At 37.2% G+C, this 21,206-nt stretch overlaps 1 protein-coding gene across 1 annotated transcript in view; it reads left to right on the plus strand.

Moving 5' to 3' along the window:
- alk (ALK receptor tyrosine kinase) overlaps positions 1-21,206 on the plus strand; it is an 860,900-nt gene that overhangs the window by 807,539 nt on the left and 32,155 nt on the right. The window contains exons 14-21 of the mRNA XM_056477460.1: positions 187-297; positions 448-589; positions 5,671-5,841; positions 7,563-7,661; positions 13,342-13,497; positions 16,251-16,364; positions 19,795-19,981; positions 20,064-20,154. Of these exons, the coding sequence (XP_056333435.1) occupies positions 187-297; positions 448-589; positions 5,671-5,841; positions 7,563-7,661; positions 13,342-13,497; positions 16,251-16,364; positions 19,795-19,981; positions 20,064-20,154 (1,071 nt within the window). The remainder of the gene's footprint in view (positions 1-186; positions 298-447; positions 590-5,670; positions 5,842-7,562; positions 7,662-13,341; positions 13,498-16,250; positions 16,365-19,794; positions 19,982-20,063; positions 20,155-21,206) is intronic.

The raw sequence follows: 21,206 nt of genomic DNA on the forward strand, positions 1-21,206 counted from the left end.
TTTCTTTTGTTTGTTTTGTTTTGTTTTCTTATTTTCGATTATGTAATTTTCTAACTTTTTATTATTATTATTATTAATTTTGTGTGAGTTTTTGTTTGCTTTTGTTTATTTATTTATTTATTTATTTATTTATTTATTATTTTATTGAATTGCATTTTACTTTATCTTATACTTTACCTGTCATAGATGGTACCCACTATGGACCGGATCTGCAGAGAACAGCAAGGGCCCTCTATCAATAAAACCCAGCTCAAGGGAGGTGGCGGTGGTGGAGGGGGAGGCACCTATGTCTTCAAGGTGACACTAAATAGAATATATCTTAAACATTATTCATTACACAATTACACACATTAAAACACAGCAACATTGTGATATTAACATTTACCTGGATCTCTCACATTTGTTCATTGACGATGTGAATTTGAAATCAATTCCTGTTCCTTGCAGGTGGTGAATGGAGTCCACATTCCACTACTGATTGCTGCTGGAGGTGGAGGTCGTGGATACAGCAGCCAATCAGAAACCCCAGAGGAAGTGATGGACAGGGACCCCAGCATCCCTGGCCGCAATGGAAAATCAGGAACTGCAGGTAACCTAACAAAAATGCTGATTGAATCATTCATTGAATCATTTTCCTTCATTCATTTGAGGTCGCCACAGCGGGATAAATACCTAACTTATACAGCATATGTTTTACACAGCAGATGCCCTTCCGGCGGCAACCCAGTACTGGGAAACATCCATACACACTCATTCACATACATACACTACGGCCAATTTAGTTTATTCAGTTCACCTATAGCGCATATCTATGGATTGTGGGGGAAACTGGAGCACCCAGAGGAAACCCACGCCAACAGGGACATGCTAACTCCACACAGAAATGCTAACTGACCCAGCTGAGACTCGAACCAGCAACTTTCTTGCTTTAAGGCAACAGTGCTGAACACTGTGCCACCATGTTACCCTCTGATTGAATCATTCCTATAAAAAATAGCATGATAAAACACTATATGATAAAACGGTATCAGCGGATACTGCTTTGCACAGGAATCAGTGATTAGTGATCACCCCCCTCCCCCAAATCCTTAATTAAATGCAAATTGCCTCCATGAACAATCTTGATTAATTCCAGCATGATATCTACTAGTCTAATGTTACTCCTTGCAACAGACAGCTCACAATGGCGTTGAATCAGAAAGCATTGCACATAGAGCTGCATTGTTATTGCTTAGCTTTATGTCTATAGCTAGAACTATGCATTTGTTTACCAGGATATCAGATTTGATTGATGGAAAAAAAGAATAAATAAATAAATAAACAAACTGCTCCCACAAGCTATTTTTTTCTTTCCTGAGCATGGACATAATAATTTTCTCTTTCTGCCTATGCATCTGCGTAGCCCTTTATCTAGTCTGAGATTGACTATGATTTTTTTTTGAGGTGGTTCCTTCAAAATCCCTATAGCAATGCCAGAAAGAGATTGAGCCTTCAAATTAGTTCAGGAATATTGGATATTCTTGAAATCCTTCAAAAAAGGTCATGCAACTGATTGGACTGTAATAAAACATCACAGTAATAGTGGAAATGATATATGTGCCCTGCTTTTAAATCTGAGCAATTGAATGTGCAATTGCTTGTGCATGTGTTGTGGGTGCTCTGACTGTTGGTCTCCTGTCGAGCACTCAGTATGGCTTCTATCAGTGATGCTCTTTTCAAAGGCCAGATCCCCCACTGAGCTCTATTTACTGCTTCAGGGGTATGAGAGCCCAGCACAAAAACCTTCACTACAAATTCTAATCATATGTTTTCATCATTTCCATCAGGGCATTAATGAATTAGAAACTTGACTGACTAGAGTTTTTATTTTTTTCAACATATCAACATTTCTGATTGGAATATGTTCAACATAGGATCTGAAATTGTAGCCCTTTCTACATTTCTGGAGATCGTGAATTATGTAGCCAGAAGTACATATGGCTACATTTTGTCTTTAAAATTAACGATTCAGGGTGGTATGGCGCTGTTCCTTTTCGTGCTTACCTTCGTGTGGACGTCTTTCTCGCTGTTACCAATTTGTCTAGTTAGATTGCCATGGACGTCGGCGGATTTGAGATGCAGAGAGTAGTTAGCCACATTGACGAGGTATGAGTCTGGTGAAGAATGGTTTCAGAAAGTGGGTAAGAAAATAAACAGAAGCAAAAAAATAAAATTAACAAATCTGAAAATGTGGTAAAAATCAGACGAGGGCTTTCCTTTTTCTGGATTGCTTTTTAAAACCGTCGGTTGGGTTTAGGGAAAAGGGTGGGCGGGTCAATCAGTGCTTTCGAAAACACTATTGGTTGGGTTTAGTGAAGGAGGAGGGTGGATCAGTCGATTTGTCAGTCAGTTGACAGCGGCCACTAGTGGATTTCTATGAGAACAGCAGTCACGAATGGCATTCGCGAGAGAAATTTGAGATCTCAAAAAGCATGCACAGCGGTCTCTGGTGGATTTGCGAATACAAAAACTGCAAAAACAAACATATCTCCTAGGACGTATTTGGTACTCTCCAAAAATGTATATTATAGTACGTTTTCAGAATGAGCCTGAGTTGAATATTTTTGTTTTAGTCCTAGACCCCATCACATAATTCCGCTTTCTTGCAGGGATGCAAAAAACATGGTGGATATTAATGTTGAATTCTCTTTTGCACAATTCATGAGTTATATAGTGCCAGTGAACAGAGGCCAGGGTATACACAGATGGCACAGCGCAAAGGTCACTAAAGGTACTTTAAGTTTGACCAATATAGGTTGTTTATTAAAAACATTAATAAAGGCACAGTAAAGTGATGTGAGAAATTTTACTCTGCATTTAACCCATGTAAGTTTAAAGTAGCATACTGTTTACACACTGGGCAACTGGGTGATCATTTTTGATGCAGTGCCCAATGAGCATTAGGGTGTTTAGGTGAAGTGCTCAAGAGCACATCAGTCATGGGTACTGTGTGTCAGGAATGTGGGTTAGGGAAAGAAGTGAGAACTCAAGTGCGAGAAAGTGATGGTTTTTATTAATAAAAAATAAAACAAAAAACACCCTGAAGGGGAAAAACATAACTAAAAGACAAAAACCAGACTTGGTTGGGCTGGCAGTGATGTGTTCTGGACCACTACTAGATCTGAGCACAACACAGAAGTCCTAGAATCATCGAATACAGATTTGAGCACAACTCAGATAAATAAAGCAGGAAGGACACATCTTATCTATAAATTAAGATAAAAAAAACAATAAATCACTTTATAAATGTTTAAATTATTTTCAGCATGAAGTAATCATCAAGTAGATCTAAGGCCCTGTTTACACTGTCAGGTGTTGATGACCAATTCCGATTTATTACTATATCAGATGTTTTTGCCTGTTTGTTTACATGTTATTTAAATTGTGACCCACATCTGATTAATGTGTGTACAGTTACCATACAATTTACGACGTCGCACATGCGTAAAAGCAGGTTCTAGCATATGCCCCACACTAGCCACAAAGGAAGAAACTGTCTTGATTTTAGCTCTGCAAAATATGCAAAGATCCCCCAACTTTAAAATGATTTTGAAGTGAAGGCGGAGGAGGAGGGAAAAGCTGTCCTCCACCATTCAGAGGAATTTGTGGGTATGAGAGAGATCTCAGGTCTGGTGGGAGCAAATTGTGGCAACTGACCACTGTCCTTGTCCATGTTTCCTCTGTTGTCCACACACGCTCTTCCTTCTACATCATTAAACCGCGGAGAAGTACCCTAATGTCGCAAGTTTAATGACATACAAAACGGACTGCCTCAATAAATCAGATCTGCCTGTTTGCATAATAGTCACATTGTCACATATCTGATTTATATCTGATTTATTTCTACATATGAAGGAGGCCCGAAACCGATCCCTGAATATCCGAATGCATGCGCTTTTTACACGGTCATAGAACAGATCCGATCTGTGTCACATATGACCAAAAAATTGAATTGGGTCACATTTAACTTGCAGTGTAAACAGGGCCTTAGTGTCTCATTTCTCACAAAATGCATTCTGTGTTCTCGTGATGTTCCAATGTCATTCTTCCAAGGTAACTTTGCAAGATTGGTTTTCACAATAATACGAGTCTTCAGCCATAGTACACAATGGGAACAACCCTAAACACTCTATAAATGTTATAGGTACATCATAGCAACCAATCTTATCAACTGCATAACACAGGAACAACCTTCCAAAATATCCTACTGTAGCAACTGTGTTGCCAATGCAAAACTGATTCCTGCAAAGATCTCCCCTTTCGACTACAGTAGTTGTAATTCCTGTCTGGGGCCTACTTGGACCTGCACCTTCACCACAACTGGCACTCATCATTCTCAAGGTCACTGACTGCAGCTCTGCTAATTTTCCATTGACATAGAGGAGAACTGGTCCTCCCACTGGTCTTGGTTTTCTCCAAAGTTTTCTTCTCTGGCGCTGTCAATTGGTAGAATGTTGGTTCCTTTCCACTGTCACCTCTGGCTTGCTTAGTCAGAGTTGCTGGAGCTGCTCTTCAGTTGATCATCCTTCATTGTGGCATTTGTATTAAACTGAAGTGACTCATGTGACAGTTCATTGCAGCATTGTATACCACTTTTCTACTACTGTACATGGCTGATATGCTGAACATATTTCACAATCTTGAGATACTGTACGTCAGGGGTTTCAATCTCAGTTCCTGGAGAGCCACAGCCCTGCACTGTTTAATTCCAGGCCTGCTTCAACACACTTACCTACAAGTTTCAAACAAGCCTGAAAGACTTAATTCATTTAATTTTTTGTGTTTAATTAGGGTTGGAACTAAACTGTGCAGAGGCCCTCCAGGACCTGTGATCTTTGTAGAGGCTTTGACAAAGTCTACATTGTAAAAACAAAAACACCATTGACATAAAGGTGATTTGACTTGATATGAATAAACTAAAAACTCATTAGTAATCAGGTAGCAATGATGCACCCAATCAATCTATCGACCAATCAATCAACCAACCAACCAACCAATCAATCAACTGGTTGACCACTCAATTGATCAAACAATCAATCAATCATTCAATCAATCAATGATTTGACCTGTCAATCAATCAATTAATCAATCAATCAATCAATCAATCAATCGATCAATCAATCAATCAATCAATCAATCAATCAATCAATCAATCAATCGATCAATCAACCAGCCAGTCAACCAGGAGAGCAATCCCCAAAGACATTCTTCAAAATCCTGTAAAACTTGTTCCTCAATCTCAATGACCTGACTGGATTTTTTTATTTATTTATATACTTTTTTTTAAAGAAAATCACATGCTGCTGCTAAGAAATCAGCTGAGAGTTAGCAAAATGGGACAGCGTTGACGTCTGAAATAATTTGCAACATTTTTATTTGAACATATCCATGCTGAGCAACAGCACTGACCTGCTTTAGAAGAACAGTGATGTTCACATGAGGCTATTTTCCCTGGAGACATCTCTGTGCCACTCTGCATTCTTAGATCTGTTGACTGATGGAGGGGAAGCAGACGAAATATACACACATCATCACCTATTGAGAAATTAATTAACCACACAGAGAAAGTGAAATGGGACATCTTTCCGTGTCATTTTTTATGATGCATTTGTGTGGCTCTCTTTATTTCAGGGGGTGGTGGAGGTTGGAATGACAGTGCTCCTGTTCCTCAAGGTGGCAGACCCCTTATTTTGGGAGGTCAAGGTGGGGAACCCTGTCAAGCAATGGGATGGAAAACACGTGGAGGTTTTGGAGGTGGTGGAGGAGCCTGCACGGCCGGTGGAGGAGGTGGAGGTTACAGAGGTTAGCATTCCTTGCTTTAAATTCCCAACCCAGGCTCATTGAAAATTTAATTTCTTACATTTATGTAAAACTCGGTCGGTGCTACCTATAAGCCAAGTTGACAATTTCCTAGACCCTCGGGCATTGAATTTCACACAGGTAAAATCCCTAAAAGCCTAAGCTAATCCTCAAATAAAGATGAGCAGTGAAATAGTGTGCTTGTTGTTTGTTAGACTTAGATGCTTTTTCACTCATCTTTGTTTTGCTTAATTTAGAATCCAATTATGGCACCGTTTTAAAATGTATCCTTTGAATGTAAGGTGACTTAGGGTACAATCATGAACAAAAGCCAATATTTAAAGCCATAAGCTTTTGTTACTTATAATGGTGCTGAAGCAAATGCATTCATTGGGGGCTGTGGACAATTAAACAATCACACAAACAAATGTGACCATTTTCAAATAAACACAAGAATCTGACACATCGAAGAATTGAATTTCAAATCTGCACATACAAATAATACAGATGTGTCTTGAGATTATGAGAAAAAATATTACAGAAAGGAAGTTTGTAACATAACCAAAGAGCAAACAGACTAGTGTTTTTCTTAAATGTTTCAGAGTAAAACTGCCATATTCAAAATGACACTATTTATATAGTGTAAAAGAGTAAAACCATGCTGAAATAAACAAATAAAATTATAAATATTAAGAAAGAAATGTTCAAAATTGACTGATATAACTTTCAGGAATTACATATAGACTTACCATAGTTCATATTTTATAATAAATAAGTTTGCATCATATATAAATCATCATGTGTACTTATAAATCTTCATGTGTACATCTTATCTGATCAAATCAGGTTCCTCATTGCTCAACTGTTACCACATTGTGCTTGTGATGCAAATTGGCTACATCTGAAATCGACTATCACTGAAAAAAAAATATTCAAAGATGATTCCTTGGATTTACTCAATTTTTTTACGTTAAGTGGTTGTAAACAATTCATTTTGGGCTGAATTTAAACAAACAAATAAGTTGGACATTTAACACAACTTAAACTTAACTTAAATTTAACACAAATAAATAGTTTGCAACAGTTTTTCTTGCAACACTTTTTTCGGTGTATACTTCCATACAATATAGTAAGCTAAAATCAGTATGCAAGCCGAGTAGTATGTCCAAATGCATAGAATTTGAAAACAGTAAGCGAGAAGTACCCCAATGACCTACTACTTCCAGCAAAATTCTGAAGTGCGCATCAGATGGACGCTATGCTGTCCCTTGATGCACCGTAAAAAAATGAATGGGAGTGAAGCGATGCAACTGACACAGGTAGGTTACGTGATCATGACAAAATGGCGGATGTATTACGTCTAAGTTCCATTAATACTGTATAGAACATACTTTTCTAAAGCTCAAGTAGTAAATTCAAATTAATTTGCAGTACCTACTGAGTGGTAGGCGATTTCAGATGCACCCTCGATTTGATTTGAGTCTCATTAAACACACACATTTTTGATAAAGCTTAATGCTTTTTAAAAACAGTAAAATAACATGGTTGCTTGAGAATTTTTCATCTTCCATTTACACTTAGTTGTTAACACTATAGGGAATGACCAGTGTAAGTAGAGTTTTGGTAGCCAGTGTAGGCAGATATGTAGTCTTATACCTCCAATTAGCCTGCATAGCAAATATCTTGTGTCATTTTGGTATTGCTTGTCTCATCTGTGGTTATAGGGGGCAGTGCGTGGCACGATAATGATCCCAGAAAGGATGGAGAGGATGGAACGTCATACATAAGTCCAGATGGCGAGATGTACCTTGAACCACTGAAAGGTAACACAATAAAATACTGCATGAATACTAAATAAAATGATAGGATTAATGTACACATGTACAGTAGAACACAGAATTATTAGCCCCATTTTTTTCTTTTTTTTAAATATTTCCCTTAACAGAGAAAGGAAATTTTGACAGTATGTCTGATCATATTTTTTCTTATGGAGAAAGTCTTATTTGTTTTATTTCGGCTAGAATAAAAGCAGTTTTTAATAAAAAAAAAAAAAACATTTTAAGGTCAAAATTATTAGCCCCTTTAAGCTATATTTTTTTCGATAGTCTACACAAACCATAGTTATACAATAACTTGCCTAATTAACCTAGTTAAGCCATTAAATATTACTTTAAGCTGTATAGAAGTGTCTTGAAAAATAACTAGTCAAATATTATTTACTGTCATCATGACAAAGATAAAATAAATCAGTTATTAGAAATGAGTTATTAAAACTATTATGTTTAAAAATGTGTTGAAAAAATCCTCTCTCCATTAAAGAGAAATTGGGGAAAAAATAAAAAGGGGGGCTAATAATTCAGGGGGGTAATAATTATGACTTCAACTGTATATGTTAAAAGCTGCACTTATAATATGCCACATTCCTGCTGTTTCAACTGTAAAAAATGTCAATATGCTCAGCTTCATGTGGTTCCAGGAGGTCAGTAAGTGGTAAAAAGCTCCTAAATTGCTCCTAAAGAGCTCTTAGATTTAACATGAAACTAAAATATTGCACATTATAAACATTTTCTGTAATGAATATCATCTATTAACATAAGCATCAGGTTTAACATTTTAATTTAAATAGTCATTTAATAGATGCTCAAATTAGAGACTGTATAGGCAATAAGCCAGAGAAAGATACGTCATAAATCACAATTTTAAACAAATAACACTTATTTTAAGTTTCAGAAATTTAAGTACACATAAGTACTAGCAAAACATAATGTGTATGGTTTGTAAAATAGACTCTGATGTCTACTCTAAACTTCTACAGTTAAACAGCCACTAAATTTCACGTATTTAAGTTAATGAATTGACATGTTGTAAATCCAGCAGCTGCAATTTTTGCCCTGCAGCACATGCTAACATATCGTTGCCCATAAGTCATAACTGACCCTTCGCTAAGCCACACCCTCCATAGATACTGTTATTACGCCTGTCAAGCTTCCATGCCTGGCATATCTATTACAATATGTATGCACCGGTGTCAGACATTCCCAGGGATATAAAGAGTCATTATAATTAGTCGTTTTCGAACAGGAGATATCTGAGAAAGCAAGACAAAAAAGGACTGCAGCATGCATTACAGGGATATATTCACAACATGATATGCAACCGATTATAAAATATTTAATCAAAATTGAAGCCAAAGCCTAGCCGCCTCATACGCTGACCATTCAACAGCTTAGCTCATAATCTAATAATAACAAATTAAACTGCTTTCTCTTTTTTTAACCAAAAAGGCTGATAGATTAATTGTTGTGCTATGAAATATAGTGTTACTAACCAACGAGGAAACACGCATGGACACAGCTTCTACATAATTCATTCATAGAAAGGTGAAATTGATGGATTTGTGCCAAATATTGGCATCATTGACCCATAACAATGTACAGTAGAGGAGAGTGGGGCACAAAGTAACACGTTTTGGTTTTGGCCAAAAAACGAACAAAGTAATGGGGTTTGACAAACCATTTGTTTTTTACCAACACTGGTTGTATGATCGCCGAACTTATGGTTTCTGTGCAGTATTGGCAAAAGTGCCAGGAGTAAAAATGTTACTACTTACCCCCCCCTGTGGGGAAAGTTGTAACAGACAGAGGGCCCTATCATACACCCGGCGCAAGGAGCGACGCAATTGTTGTTTGTTAGTTTCAGCTTGGTGCAAGAGTCGTTTTGACATTTTGCACCACGCTGTTTAAATAGCAAATGCATTTGCGCTCATATGTGCACCCATTGGCGTTCTGGTCTTAAAAAGAAGGCGTGTTGAGGTGCATTGCTGGCGTGTTGCTATTTTGAGGAACTTACAGTAAATAGACTGTTCAATAGACCAGATCAAATCAGGTCTATAGTCCAGCGCAGAGCGGGTTAGTTGTGCGCCTCGCTTACGCGTTGCTTAATAAACACAGGGTGTACAGCAATACGCAAATATCTTTACAAATGAAAAAGAATTAAACTATTAAGGATATATATAGGATATAATAAGGATATATTATATCCACCACTGAGACTGCAGCTCTGCACAAGACGTTTGGCCAGCGGAGAAATTAAAATGGTCGTGCCCAACTGAGCCTGGTTTCTCTCAAGGTTTTTTTCTTCACTTCCGCCTTTAGTGAAGTTTTTTTTCCCTCTCGACTGTCGCCACTGGCTTGCATGGTTTGGGATCTGTAGAGGTGCGCATCGTTGGATTTGCTCTTCAGTGTTTGGACTCTCAGTAGTGATTATTAAACCACACTGAACTGAGCTCAACTGAACTGAACTTAAACACTACAAACTGAATTACACTGTTCCTATTTACTGTGACCTTTTATGTGAAGCTGCTTTGAAACAATCTACATTGTATAAGCGCTATACAAATAAAGGTGAATTGAATTGAATTGAATATATATATAGGATATAAATATAAAGGATTAAAATATTACCAAAAATATTATTTTCTAGCCTACCTAAATATAAAAACCATACTTTCATGCCTTCTTCATCTCGGGGGGGCTTTTTCAGTTTATTCATAACAATTTGCTTTTGTATAATGTTATTATTATTAGCAGTATTATTTATTATATCCATATTTATATTTGTTTTATTAAAAACAAGCTTAGATTTGCCCACCTGTCAGGTTTTAGCCCGGACCGGCATAGCATTTGTATTAGGATAAAACTCAGTTTTTTGAACACACTTCGTTATTATTGTTCATTTATTCGTTTGCTGAAAATTAGTACTGAATTTAGAAATAGTTTTGAAACAAATCGTTGTGCTTAACAAACGAAATTAATTATTTATTGGCTAATGGATGTGTACAACATGTTTCCTTATCCACGAGAGTGAAAGCGAAAGTAAATACTGAGGAGGCGTATCTCTCATTCTGGTGCTGTAGATGCCCTGTTTAACTGTTTTATTACTAGTGAAGCGTTCAGTTTTTCCACTTACAAAGTCTGCCATGTAAATAGCAAATGCACCATGGCTCTTAAAGGGAATGGGAGATGAGACTCTGATTGGTTTATTCTCAAAACACACCTTTAACTCATTAAGAAAATAAGCTCAAACCTGTTAGACTATAAGCAATGGTGCAAAACAGATTTTTCCGTCCTTAAAATAGCAAAAGTGGATTCTGACACGCCCTTAATGCGTTTGCGCCCTGCGCTTTGCACTTTGTGCATGGATCGTCAAAATAGAGCCCAGACGGTTAGTTGTAACATGTGTGCTTAAAAAGGCAGACTTTACACAATTAATTTAAATCCAGTTTACTTTAAATAGTAGCTATAATTCCTCAGTACTAACTGTAGCTCAACTTATTTTTTATTCTACATAGCACAGTATGTCTATTTATTTATTGGATAAACACATTTGGATTTATTTGGATTATTATCCATTATTATTCAATGCATTTATTTGTTAGCATTTATTAGCAATAAACATTTTTTTTGTCTATTATAAATATTTTCTATTATAAGACTTTTTTTTCAAAAGTTTTTAACATTACACTTAAAATTCAAAAATAATTTTGTTAGTTTAGTTGGTGTCCAACAGTGTGTGGCTTAACACCATGTTACAACTAACCCCGCTGTGTCGTGTTTTCCTCAAAACTGGCAAGCAGTCACTGTGTGTTTTTTTACATCTTTCAAAATGGTTCCATCTTCTAGCCTAGAAGACGGTAATCACAACAATATAAGATTTTACGTACACACTTTCACTGATTTTTTTTTAAATAAAAAAATATTGACTATAATAAAAAATACTTTTATTCTACAAAAATGGTTTCTCCTGAGTTTCTCATCCAAATTTCACTGAACTTTTTCAATAATAGTTTGGCCAGCGGAGAAATTAAAATGGTCGTGTCCAACTGAGCCTGGTTTCTCTCAAGGTTTTTTTTCTTCACTTCCGCCTTTAGTGAAGTTTTTTTCCCTCTCCGCTGTCGCCACTGGCTTGCATGGTTCGGGATCTGTAGAGCTGCGCATCGTTGGATTTGCTCTTCAGTATTTGGACTCTCAGTAGTGATTATTAAACCACACTGAACTGAGCTAAACTGAACTGAACTTAAACACTACAAACTGAACTACACTGTTCCTATTTACTGTTATCTTTTATGTGAAGCTGCTTTGACACAATCTACATTGTATAAGCGCTATACAAATAAAGGTGAATTGAATTGAATTGAATTGAAATTGAATTGAATAATTGGCAGGAAGACGTCTGCCGACACTGTGGTGAAAACCTCGGAAACATGCCATGGTCAACCCTGAGCAAATGCCTTAAAACTCCGCACTTTACCCTGCGTTACATTGTGCCCCGCGCTCCCCTACCTATAGCTGTCACTATGTTTGTGTGCTTTTTATACAGTTTCGATTCTAATTAGCAGTTAAGTGGAAGAAATAAATAAATTGAAACACAAATCAAAGTATAAATAGCAGACATGAACAAATAGATTTTCCCTACCAGCAGATATTAATCAGACACCAATATAAAAGCAAACTCTAACCCGGTATAACGTCATCACCAATGACTAAATCTCCAAAAGACGGACGAAAACATTGATGAACTGTAGCTCTGACATGGACATTACTGAAATTAAATACACAAATTACTGAAAAACAGCTGCGGGTGAAGTATATTGATCGCAAGTGCTCAGTTTGTGGTCATTTCTCTGCTTTGTTCTGCTGATACGTAATCCAAATATTCGTAGCTTGAAACTGATGGAAATATGACTGGATTGCTCTGCTTTTACAGCCCCTCACACAGCTTGATCCAAGCTGGCATTTCTCCCCTTTAGGTTTTGCAAGGAAAATAAAATTACACCATCCCGTCCAAACTTTTAGGATACCGGGTATCAGATTTGCACAATCCATATGCACAATGCTTTGGCTTGTTTCCCTCACTCGAAAGCTGGACAGACCTCCTGCGCATAGCTACGATTGCTAAGCCACAATTGGTGTGTGGTGGTTTTTGAGTGTGGCTTAGCGAAGGGTCAATTGATCAAATTTTGCAATCAATATTAACCTGTTTTAATGACAAAATACATGTTCGTATACACATATCACAAACTACAATTTTCAATATGACCAATGAATAAATTGGAAATATGATTGGATCCCAAAAAAATTGCTTTTTAGCCAATGATTTAAAATAAAATAAAATAAAATAAAATAAAATAAAATAAAATAAAATAAAATAAAATAAAATAAAATAAAATAAAATAAAATAAAATAATTTATATGTTATCTATAACATAAGACATCTATTAACATAAGCATCAGGTATAATTTAAATATAAATAGTCATTTAGTAGATGCTCAAACATGAACTCTACAGGAACAATCCCCCTGGAAACACTTGGATTAAAGGTTCCTTGCCTTAGGGCCCAATCATTATACTCACCATTGTGGAGATTAACAACCAATAACCCTCTGATTATAAGTCATAAGCTTTACTACTTTGCCACGTGTTTTATGGTGATGTTGTTCCCAGGCATGGAAGGCAACGGTGAAGTTATTATCAACCCAGTGCAGAACTGCAGTCACTGTGAGTCGGGAGATTGCCACGAGACCTCTGAGGGCATGGTGTGTTACTGTGATGAAGAGCTCACGCTGGCCCCAGACGGAGTGTCCTGCATCAACTCCACCGGTTAGTTTGTTCATAACACACTTCACACACCGCCATTAGGAGAACGACTGTCTCATAAAATGCCAAAATGAATGTCTGGGAAGAGTGTTCTCAAAATGACAAAGCTCTTTCTCAAGAGCGGCACTTACCTCGGTGAAATCCCGCTCAATTTTTTACCATTTACAGTCTCTCTGACAGAGGTCATCACTGTGAACTGTAGCTCAGTTTCCAGAGAGAGAGAAAGAGAGAGTGAGAGGGAGAAAGACTGCGGCACATCTCTGTTAGCAACTGAATTGTCCTTAATTTGGAATGTTTATGCATCTGTTCAAAGCAAATTGCAGATTCCATCTGTCCTTGAATGCTTTTTCGAAAACATTGTGTTCTTCATCTGTGCACTTAAAGTGTATTTTTAAGTATATATTAATGTCAACTTGAAATAAAACTTGACTCTATTTATGTTGTTAGTCCACATTGCTTTCCCTAACGCTTAATCAGTAATAGCGACACTGTATAAATATCTGTTAATTAACAGTTTCTGTATTTTGTGATTCACAAGTGTTTTCTGTTTATGGTTGTGTATTGCATCATGGGTCCTTGATCTCTGCTCTGCTGACGTTTGATTTGGAAATTCAACTCGACAGTTTAGCAATAAGTTACTTTTATTGACATTTTAGTAATTTGAAATAATATAATGTATCAGAAATAAAATGTAAAATAACAGAAAATGTACCTGCAGTTTATTACAAGGTTTTGTACCATCATTTACAACACCAAACCAGAAAATATATCTCTTTCAGCTATAAAAAATGTCAATAAAAGTATATTTTTCAAACTTTTAAGGTTAGAAGTTGTTGGAAGAGAGATCAATGTCTTATAATGCTATTCAAAAGCATGTAAATGAGAGGAAAGAAAACATAAAAACATGTAGCTTGGTGCACGGTGGCGCAGTGGGTAGCACGTTTCTGTGTGGAGTTTGAATGTTCTCCCCGTGTTCGTGTGGATTTCCTCCGGGTGCTCCGGTTTCCCCCACATATCCCAAAAGGTGTGGTATACTGTAAGTGAATTGGGTAGACTAAATTGTCCGTAATGTATGCGTGTGAATGAGTGTGTAGGTATGATTCCCAGTGATGGGTTGCAGCTGAAAGGGCATCCGCTGCGTAAAACATATGCTGGATAAGTTGGCGGTTCATTCCGCTGTGGCGACCCCAGATTAATAAAGGGACTAAGCCGAAAAGAAAATAAATGAATGAATGGGTTGCAGTTGGAAGGGCCTCCACTGCATAAAACCTATGCTGGATAAGTTGGCAGTTCATTCCGCTGTGGCGACCCCAGATTAATAAGGGGACTAAGTCGAAAAGAAAATGAATGAATGAATGGGTTGCAGCTGGAAGGGCATCCACTGTGTAAAACCTGTGCTGGATAAGTTGGCAGTTCATTCCGCTGTGGCGACCCCAGATTAATAAGGGGACAAAGTCGAAAAGAAAATGAATGAATGAGTGGGTTGCAGCTGGAAAGGCATCCACAGTGTAAAACCTGTGCTGGATAAGTTGGCAGTTCATTCCGCTGTGGCGACCCCAGATTAATAAAGGAACTAAGTCGAAAAGAAAATGAATGAATGAATGAATAATAAAAACATGTATTACAAGATACTGAAAACTGCTAATTTACTTGGGGGAGGGGGGGACTGGGGGATTACTCCTTTGGTTCAATAATAATATAATATTATTGCTTGCCAAACAAACAAAGCGTTTCTCCCTGTGAAATACAATCACACAATGTGCATACAACATTCAGTGTGTAATGTAATCAGCTGCTAAATTCAAATCGGCTTTCCCGTGATGGCTAGCACAATGCCAGAGAAAGACACGTCCAGTACTTGTCATAAATCACAATTTTTCAGTCGTTTCAAATAAATAACATTTATTTTAGTTTTTAGACTTTTAACTGAACATAAGTACTAGCAAAACATAATATGGTTAATGGTTAAATACTGATGTCTATGAAGATGATAAAAATGAGATAAAAGAAACGATAGTCACATCAGAGGCACACTGTTTAGGTTACTAGAATATTTACTCTAAACTACTCCCATATAAACAGCCACTTACTTTCAGGTATTTTGGGAGAATTTGATGAATTAACATGTTGTAAATCCAGCAGCTCTAATCTCTACCCTGCATGATAACGTGGCGATGCCCATCAGCCATAATGGATCAAATAATGTGATGATTACATATACTTGAGAATCAAAATATCCAATATATCAGAATATAATTGTGACGTGTCAATATCTGTAGAAAAGTGGGGAAAGGTAATATGTTTAAATCATCAAGTCTGCAGTTTTTTCTCATGATAAAACTGATTCATCACACTGAAAACCTTAAACTGATGTGTTCTAAAAAAAGCCATCATTAAAAAAACTCATCCAGAGCAGTCAGTGGGATTATTTATAATTTACAGGTGAAAGGTTTAATTGTTCTTGTGGAGACAACAGTTTTCAAGACTGCTTTGTTCTATTTTGTTCCTAGTCTTGGCTCACTGGTGATGATGAAATACAATATGACCAGTGAGCAAATGAAAACTTCAAAACATAGTTTTACTGTACATAGTAATGCAATCCATGTTATTTTTTCCACATGCATTGGGTTCTTGATTCAAATCATGATTTGTCCCTTTAAACCACTTGAACACAGTTAAAAATATTTCTTAGTAAAGCATAAATATAAAAAATATCTCCCTAATTCTCTGTATGTCTTGGTGTGTGTTTGTTACAGAGTTGCCTTTGCTGCCGGCACAGCCGTCTTTGTCTCATCTGGCACTGGGTCTCTCTGTAGGGACCTCTGCGCTCATCGCTGCCTTGCTATTGGCCGTTTCTGGTGTTATGATCAGTAAGTAGACTACGTCAAACCCTATTTGAGAGAATAGTGTCATAGTGTCTAAGAGGCTAAACACAACATGAGTCTAGCAGGCAAGTAATTTGAGGAAGATAACAGAACAATACACTACCTGACAAAAGTCTTGTCGCCGTTCCCAGTTGAAAGAGCAACAAATAATAACTTGACTTCTTGTTGATTATTTAGAAAAGTGGCAGGAGGTTGAACTGCATCCCAATCATCAAAAATACTGCAGTAGACCTGTTGGAAGTCGAAAAGAAAATGAATAAATGAATGAATGACACCTTAAAAAAAACAGCTGTGAAGATTCTAAGTGGACTGCATGCATCATGTGTTTGTATTTTGTTTTCACAATTCATTAACTCCAGGTTTGCGCACACACACAGAAATTCAGGCAGAGAAAGAGGGAGAGAGCCTTCACATTTAACACTTCATCTGTCCATCTACAGTATAGTAGTAGCCTCTGAGTGATAAATAGAGAAGACGCATGATAAATGGGCTGTTTGCTGGACTCTGACAAGGCTTGTCGATTACCGCTTTATGAATAAATCACTTCCACAAGCTGCACTAATGTGTTTACTGCTTGGGTCAAGCCCACCAAACTTCACCATGCATGCTTTTTGTGAAAACTGTTTATGGGTGCGACATTTCAGATTTGCCCATGTCATTTGCCATAACATACCCCTCCGTAGTTATTTAGTTGCTTATATTTAAACTATTAAAATCTCAGCGAAAATATTGATTTGTTCATTAATTAGCCTCAAAATTAGCCCTTAAATAAAACTCAAGAATATAAATGTAACAGTACATAACACCTCCAATAAATGCTTATGTACAATAATGTACTATAGTAAGCTGTTGTGACATATAGCCTTTGTTACTTGTTCATTATAACATATTATTTTAAAGCGCCCCTATTATGCTATATTAAGGTCATATTTTGGTTTTGGGGGTCTCCAACAACAGGCTGATATGCATGCAAAGTCAAAAAACACTTTCATTGTCTTATAATATGTATTTACTTTTACTTAATTATCCCAACGACTCCCATATGATTTGTTCAGTGATTAATTTGTTCCCAAACCCATCCTTAACACGATGCTAATCTGTGCTGATTGGTTCAATCACCCAGTGTGTTGTGATTGGTCGACTGCGTTCAGTGTGAAGCTATGGTCACACTGGGCTTTGTGTGTGCGAAATTCTGTCGTACGGCGCTGTGAAAAGGGGCGGGATTAAACAAGATGATTAGACATTAAAAAAAGCGAGCGATTGCTCCATGTTTTAAATTTCTGTGCAGAGAGGTCATGTTTTGATCCTCGATTGGTATCACGCAGTCAAGTGATGCGATTTCGCAAGTCAGAGTTCACCAAGATTGAACTTTGCACCGCAGCAACCTGCGAAACTTGACGCATGACCCCACGTTTCCGGTCTGACGCATTCGCGTGCGTATGAATGGAAGTCTATGGGAGGAAAAGCGTAGTGTGGCCACAGCTTGAGACAGAGAGAAATGCCCACCACTGCTTATCAACAGGTAGTCAGAGTGCAGAGTGTATTTGTGAGCCCAATGCAGTGAATTAAAGCAATGCAGTTTAAAGGGCCATGAAACCCCCCTTTTTCAGTTCATGTCCACCTCGGAAATTTTTCTCCGTGATGGGCATAGAGCAGTGGGAGGAGTGGGCATGGCCAACAGTGCAGGGGAAAAAGAGTGGAGCGAACTGTCAGCTGGCTCACAAAATGAGACACAAACCGTGAGGAGACCCATGATTTTATACTTAACAAAGATAAAAAGCAAAGAAATAAACAGTAAGTAATTTAATGCCCTGCTACATTTGTCATTCGTAATTTCATATACACATAACCACAATTTGTTATATCACTATAAAGAGAATCGTGTTTATATAAACACTATAAATGAGGAGGACTTCTCTCCTCAATCCCCGGGTCTGAATGCAGACACAGTGGATAGCAATGCAGTCTCTTGCCCTGTCTATTCCAACCATTAGCCCTGCCGGTAATCTGGAGGATTTAAAACATGTGCAAACACAGCAACACGAATATAGGCGATGGGTCTCCATGATAATCTGATGGTAACGAACTCCACTGATAAAAGACAAAGTCTGCCATTCTCCAATTCTCGTACTGCTCTCCTGACAAAAATGCTTGCTGCTAACCAAAAGCTTTGCTGTATCAGCCCTGACAGAATCACCGGGAAACACATGCAACAAACCCCATGGATCATGGGAACAAACACATACGACCTGTGTCTCACCCAGTCATTGAGCCTCCCAGCTTGGCAGGTCTGTCTTCGGAAAGCCCGTGCGCTCATGAATAATTAAGAAGCAGGTTCTTTTCATAGGATAAGAAAACTCTGCTATGAATAATAATGAGAAAACGACACATCACCACACCACTTGCAGTTTTGCGCTACGTCACAGATTTTAATCCCACCACAAAAATTACTTTAAACCCGGAAGAAGAAATTAGCAGACAACAGCTCATAATTATCCAGTTTTCCCCACAATTAAAGCTGACAGGTACTAACATTGTCTTAACTGATGCTCAACACACACTGATAGTGGCCATAGCAATGATAAACGGCAATGGATTGTGAGCTCACAAAAGCGCTTAAATCTGTAAACAAAGCGGCACATGTCATGTTTTCAACCTGGCTTTAGATGCGAATTGGGAATATAAAGAGTTAATCAGTTACAGTAAAAGCAGTTACAATTAACAAAACACAATTAAATACATAATTTGCAAGCTAGAGAAAACAAGAAGGCAACCATTTTAATCACACTTACTTATACTTGTGAAATGGAGGAAGAAACTGATCCATGAACTGTGTAGTGTAAAGTTCCTGTCAAGCTCTGACAAAATCCCATACACCAATAGTCTTTTTGTATAAATTCATTCTTAAGCTGCATTTCTCCTCCTAACCAAAATGACATACACCAAAGACTAATTTCTATGCACCCTCCAGAACAGTGGATGGCACCACTGTCCTGCCATCAGCTGTGAGCCACCACTCAAGCCAGATTGAACTCAACACCTGTGTGTAAAGCAACAAGTTGCTTTACTTAAAAAGTGAGTAAGCCCATTGTAACTTGAACCTGTTAATTTCACTCAACTTATTTTTTTTGTAAGTATTCACATATTAATTCACTTAATAAGGTAACAGATTTGCTCAATATTTTTAAAGTAAAATTAACTAATCACTTTAAAAGCAATGGGTTTACTTTATTTTTAAAATATCTTTAAGCAAGCAAAACCACTATTAAAACTACTAGTGGGACTCAAAATATACTCCTTAAATGTGTGCAATTTTCATAGAAAATAGAAACTGGTTACAGCCATATTGCATTTGACTTTGAACCACTCCCTAATGAATCCTTCTGACATGTCATGCTGTGTGATTATTGTCCAGTGTACAGACGTAAACACACCGAGCTCCAGTCGATCCAGCTGGAGCTGCAGAGTCCCGACTGTAAGCTGAGCAAACTGAGAGCCTCTACCATCATGACCGACTACAATCCCAACTACTGCTTTGGTGGAAAAACGGCATCCGTCAATGACCTAAAAGAGGTCCCGCGGCGTAACATATCTCTTACCAGGTCAGGAGCAGTCTGATGCTTTGAATAAGTGGTACTGATCTATCAGTATTGACAATACTGGTCATGAATGTTTGCTTTGCAGAGGATTGGGGCATGGGGCATTTGGGGAGGTCTATGAAGGACTGGCTGTTGGAATACCAGGAGAACCCAGTCCCATGCAGGTGGCTGTAAAGGTAAGATTGACAAATTAATACTCAAAATATATAGATATTTTTTAGGAATTTATAGATTTTCTTATGGTTATATACACTAGATATAAAATATTTTAAATTTAATTGTATTATGTGGTAAAACAATGAAGTTAACTTAATTGATTTGTGTTGAGACAACATGAAGGGATTGTGTGGAACCCAGCATTTTTTTAAAGTGTAAGCTGTCTAAATGTAAATAATTCATAAATACATACATACATACATGAATACATTCACTATAACACAAATGCTGTTGTTGTAACCCAACGTTGGGTCAACTTTGGACAAATCCAACTATTGAGTTAAAATTTGTCATTTAAATTTAATTAAAAAATGCAGTTGGGTTTTCCATATTTGACCCAACATTGAGTGGTGACCCAACATCAAAGAAGTGGTTGGTTGGTTGGTTGGTTTATTGAGTGAGAGCATGAGTGGTTGGTTGGTTGGTTGGTTGGTTGGTTGGTTGGTTGGTTGGTTGGTTGGTTGGTTGGTTGAGTGAGTGGATAAGTAAGTAGTTAGTTGGTTGGTTGATAGTTAGTGAGTTAGTGAGTAAGTGAGTGAGTGGTTGTTACAAAATACATATATATACAAACCCAACATTGGGTCAACTTTGAACAAACCCAACTTTAAAAGGTTAATTTAAAATGTGTCATTTAGATTTAATTTTATAAAATGAAAAAAATGTTTTGGGTTATTGTAACCACAAGCCCAACATTTGTTAGAAAGTATGCAGCTTGGTGATTTTTTTATACTCCTTTATCAATTGCTTCACAAAATGATTCATTTTTAAAGCGTTCGAAACTGCACATGCTACAGTGGGTATGCCTGGTAGTCAAAACCATGTAAATGAAAGAACTCAGGAAAAACAAGCATTAGAATTGACTTTGTCAAAAATATATCTAGCCAATAAGTGCACTTAGCTCATAATTTGTTTGTTATCCCTACATAATATGCATACTTTTTATCAATTTTCAACACATATATTGTTTGTTCCTTTGTAGGCTCTGCTAAACATACCAATACAAGAGCCTATT

Source organism: Danio aesculapii, chromosome 17 (assembly GCF_903798145.1).
Source record: "Danio aesculapii chromosome 17, fDanAes4.1, whole genome shotgun sequence".
Classification (NCBI taxonomy): Eukaryota; Metazoa; Chordata; class Actinopteri; order Cypriniformes; family Danionidae; genus Danio; species Danio aesculapii.